This window comes from Mercenaria mercenaria, chromosome 7 (assembly GCF_021730395.1).
Source record: "Mercenaria mercenaria strain notata chromosome 7, MADL_Memer_1, whole genome shotgun sequence".
Taxonomy (NCBI): Eukaryota; Metazoa; Mollusca; class Bivalvia; order Venerida; family Veneridae; genus Mercenaria; species Mercenaria mercenaria.
Genome location: NC_069367.1, coordinates 55,113,797 through 55,118,222, shown reverse-complemented (window position 1 = coordinate 55,118,222; position 4,426 = coordinate 55,113,797). Strand labels below are relative to the sequence as shown.

General features: G+C 37.4%; 2 protein-coding genes across 2 annotated transcripts; both read right to left on the bottom strand.

Annotated features, from left to right (window-relative positions):
* Positions 1 to 208: 208 nt before the first annotated feature.
* On the bottom strand, positions 209 to 3,250 carry LOC123540116 (uncharacterized). The gene is made up of 3 exons (XM_053547197.1): positions 3,126 to 3,250; positions 1,946 to 3,039; positions 209 to 1,623 (listed from the first exon to the last, which is right to left on the bottom strand). The coding sequence occupies exons 1-3, from the start codon at positions 3,248 to 3,250 to the stop codon at positions 209 to 211; spliced, it is 2,634 nt and encodes an 877-aa protein (XP_053403172.1).
* A 9-nt stretch (positions 3,251 to 3,259) lies between these two features.
* On the bottom strand, positions 3,260 to 3,955 carry LOC128558281 (uncharacterized). The gene has a single exon (XM_053547196.1). The coding sequence runs from the start codon at positions 3,953 to 3,955 to the stop codon at positions 3,260 to 3,262; it is 696 nt and encodes a 231-aa protein (XP_053403171.1).
* Positions 3,956 to 4,426: the final 471 nt, after the last annotated feature.

The window sequence follows — 4,426 nt, the reverse complement described above, 5'->3', positions numbered from 1 at the left end:
ATATAAACCCGTGCACGATAAATTCGTGCGTTCTATTCAATAACTTTCTACGGCGGAGTTTATTTAATGTATTGTGTAAAAATAATTCCCGCACTATTAAACAAGTATACAATTTCACGTGATATTGTAATTAGTATTTGTTCAGTTTTAGTGTGTATGTACTCGCAGTTCCGTGAATGAAACAGTCCTATAGTACTAATTATAACACTTAATTGTCAAAGATCTGTTTTATTTTATCTCTCGCAGTTTTTGCGGCATTTCGCTCCGATTTTCTTGCGGAGCTATTTAATGACTGTAGATTATCATGACCCGTAGGAGTTTCAATGCCTGCTGTTGTTTTGTTTGTATGTTGTGCAGTTTCTAGTGGAAATAATAAATTCAAAGGTCGATTAACGATTCGACCTGACGACACCATCACTTTTGCTGATCTAATTTTTCCGTCAAAACTCTTTGGCAAGTCAATTATTTTTCCGTATTTCCAACATCCGCGGGGTAAATCTTCCTTTATAAGGACGACCTCACCGATAAAAGGTATTTCTGCTGACAGCACTTTTCCAGATTTTAATTTTGATTGAGTTCTTTCTCTCAAACTCAGGAGATACACATTACGCCACAGTTGCCAAAAGGAATCTAGAAGTCTATGATCTTTCTTCCACAACTTCAAAATTTCTTTCTCCGAACTTTCAAAAGGCAAGTATTCTTCGTCACTTTTGTTTCTTTTGACCGTTTCTGGAAGACCAAGATTTCTGTTTAACGACAGAAAATGTCTAGGCGTGATTGCTATGCACGAATCTATATCTTCTTCGACGTACACGATGGGTCGAGAATTCAATACAGCCTCTGTTTCTTTCAAAAATGTTTGCATTTGCATGTTTGTAACTAGAGTACGACCGACTGTTTTCCGGAGAGTTCGTTTTACCAGTCCGACCAATCGCTCGTAGTACCCTCCCATCCAGGGTGAAACTTCAACGATAAAGTTCCATTTTATATTTGCATTTGCAGCATAATTCTGAACATCTTCGGAATGTACTACGTTTCGAAGAACATTTTCTAGCGTTTTGTTTGCAGCTTTAAACTGTAACGCATTATCACTTATCACAATGTCTGGTGATCCTCTCTGTGAAATAAATCTTCTGAATGCCATTAGGAATTCGCCTGTAGTCATATCTTCAGCTATCTCCAAGTGAACCGCTCTGGTTACTAAACAGGTAAATAAACATACCCATATCTTTTTTGGACCATTTTGCGTCTTGATAAATAACGGACCTAAGTAGTCAAGACCTGTTCGAGTAAATGGAGCAGATTCTGAGACGCATGACTTTGGTATAGATGGCATTAACGGCATCTTGTATGGCCCGCCTTCTACGCGGCGGCACACGTAACACTTTTTGATTACTGATTTCACTGTGGCACGACCTCTGACAATCCAATAGTTGTACCTTATTTTGCTGAGAGTCTGAGAAACACCACTGTGTAACAATTCTACATGTGTTTTCCGTATCTGCAGTTTTGTAAACGTATCACCTTTTTGAAGTAATATTGGATATCTAGCACCAAATGTGAGATCCGAATGTTCAAGTCGACCTCGGAATCTTAAAAGTCCACTATCGTCAACAAATAATCCTAGTTGACGTTATAGGTTGTTGGGTTTTTTAGCTAATGTTGCATTTATAGTGTCTGAAAAATATTTTCTTTGAATGCACCTCAGCCACGTTGTCTCTGCATCTTTTATTTCTTCACTTGTTAGATTACCACATGTTTTATTAGATCTGCCAAGAATGTTCTTTACAAATCTAGAAGCATAGGCTGTCACTCTCAACACTTTTGTAATTGATGAATATTTTTCAATATCAATTCCGAAAGGTCCTGCATCAGAATTCACACACATGCTGTTAACGGTTTGATTTTGAGATTGTTTTGTCTGTAATTTATGCTCTTGTAGTACTTTTATCAACCTCTTCAATTATCCCTTTCTTAAGTTGTTCGTCGATCACATCACCATACATTTTCATGAGTTCTGGTTTCTTTTGCAATTTTGAAATAGTAGATTTAAGTCTACCATAGGCTAATTCGCGATTAATCGGTAGAAGTGGCTCTTCGTCCTTCCAGGGCCATGTTACTTGATATATACCTTGAGAAAACTTCAAGGTGTTTCTAAAGTTTTTCATAGCCCTTTCATCGTTAGACATCTCTGGGTTGTCCATTACACCAATCGACTCCACTTTCCAGAAGTCTTCTAAGTTTGGTTTAACGGGCAATAAATTATCAACACCTGTGAACGCACATGTCTTCGCCAAAGAACTACAATGTGTCAAGATCAGCATATTGACATCATAACTGTCTTCGTCAACTTTTTGAGTTCTTCCGGTTAGTATCCACCCGCACTTGGAGCTGAGTAAATAAAGTCCCGGTTGAATCTCGAGTTTCTGACACAACACGATATCTAAGTAGTAGTCGTTGCCTAGTAGCATCTCGATTTCACAAGATCCGTTTCCATTTGCAACTGTATCAGCTAAGTCTACAGATTGGAGTATATGGTTTGCGTTCTCTGACAACTGTCCAACAGGTTTTCTTTGAATAAACCCGCTAATAATAGGTACAATGTTCACAGACATGCTCATATGTTCTCCATTTCTCAACTGTATTTGCAAAGATGAGATCTTTGTTTTCACACTCTTTGATCTACCACTACCGAAAGTCATTACATGGATTTCTTCGGTACCTTCTGTCTTTAAGCCAAGTCGTTTCGCTAATGATTCTGATACATATGAACGTTGAGATCCCGAATCAAGCAGTATTCGGACATTTTCTGATTTGTCACTTTGACAGTTATTTACTTTAGTTTTAACAGTCTGCATAAGTATCATTTCTCCAGATGAAACTAATACATTCTCCGGCGAACTTCCATTCTCCGATGGAGTTCCGGGTGAATCACAATCATATACTTGCTCGTTATTTACTTCCCCTGATATATGTGTGCTAGAGTTCGATATTTTAAATTTGGTGTGACACAAACTTCTGTGATGACTGTTTCTTTCACTACAATAAACACATACCTTGCCTCTTGTACAGTCACTTGACTTGTGTCCAATTTTTAGGCATTTGTAACAACTGTCCTTTAATACCCCCTTTCTCTGTTCAATCGACCGATACTTTGGACATTCATCGCTCCAATGTCCTCTTCCACAATATCTACAGAGTGTAGAATAGTCTTTACTAGCTGAATTAGAAGGACGTTGTTTGCTAGCATTATTAGCCACTAAAGCTTCACCAGATGTAAATCTTCTTTGTTCTCCTTGTATGCCTCTCCTTGGACCGAAACTTGACGTTGGTCCATAGACGTCTTTCTTATATCCAACACCAGTGTTTCTCGAGCCCCAGTGTTTACCTTTGGTTTGTTTTCATTCGTGTTAGGTTTCTTTTCGGCTCTCTCACGAGCAACAATATAGTCTTTTAGTCTCCCACGGAGTGATTGCAATGTCCACTTATTGTTTGCTCCGTTCAACATTTCTAGTTGTACGAGCACGTTCTCTGGAAGTTTTGCTCTAATCATTGCAATAAACACATCTTGATTAATGTCTTGATGTAACACCTCTAAACTTCGGAGATACCTTTCCATGGTATCAAGAAACGTTCTCAAACTTTGCACACTATTGTATGCACTTTGAATGTTGATAATTTTGTTGTAGTGTAAATCGATCAACTCCTGTTCGTTTCCATAACGTTCAGAGAGTAACTTTACAGAAATACAATAATTATCGCCAGAAAGTTCCAAACCAGATATGGTACTCTTCGCTTCTCCGTATAATTTACCTCGTAAGTAATTGAACTTCTGAATATCGGAGATATTTTTATTACTATGCACTGATGTATTGAATGTGTCCCAGAATTCGTGCCATCTCAACTTATCTCCGTTGAAGGAGCACATATCTAACTTTGGTAATTTCACTGTCATTGCTTTATCGTTTTCTTTACTTTCTTGTCGTTCTTAAAAAGCTTGTTGTTGTTTCATTTGTTTTACCACAAGCTTTTGAAACTGCTCTTGCATTTCAATCATTTCTTTATATTCAGAAGAAGGGCTTGGTTTCTTCTCTTCTGTCAGGAGTTTGTCTTTTAAATTCTTAAGATCTAATTGACAATCAATTGCCACTGAACGTAAATCTTCATCTTCATCTACAATCTTTTGTATTTGTTCTGTGTCTTCCGGTTCTAACTCGGATAATACAGAAGCTAATTTCTCTGATTGTATCTCAAGTTTGTCAATGTACAACTTCAGTTTCTCAATGCATTTTTCAATATTTGAAATTAGTAAATCTTTATCATCAATGTCAGATTTGATAAAGTAATTACCTTTTGTTATCTCTTCTGTAAGAGTGTTCCTATATCTAGTCCGAACACCTTTGGCATATGCAGCAGTTGTCATGTT

Excerpts from the sequence above, each read along its gene's own strand:
- LOC128558281 (XM_053547196.1), bottom strand. The coding sequence starts at position 3,955 with ATGACAGTGAAATTACCAAAGTTAGATATGTGCTCCTTCAACGGAGAT.
- LOC123540116 (XM_053547197.1), bottom strand. The coding sequence starts at position 3,250 with ATGCTAGCAAACAACGTCCTTCTAATTCAGCTAGTAAAGACTATTCTA. Across the intron at positions 3,040-3,125 it reads CGATTGAACAGAGAAAGGGG|TGAAAGAAACAGTCATCACA; the intron begins GTATTAAAGGAC and ends TGTTTATTGTAG. Across the intron at positions 1,624-1,945 it reads AATTGAAGAGGTTGATAAAA|GATTATTTGTTGACGATAGT; the intron begins GTACTACAAGAG and ends AACGTCAACTAG.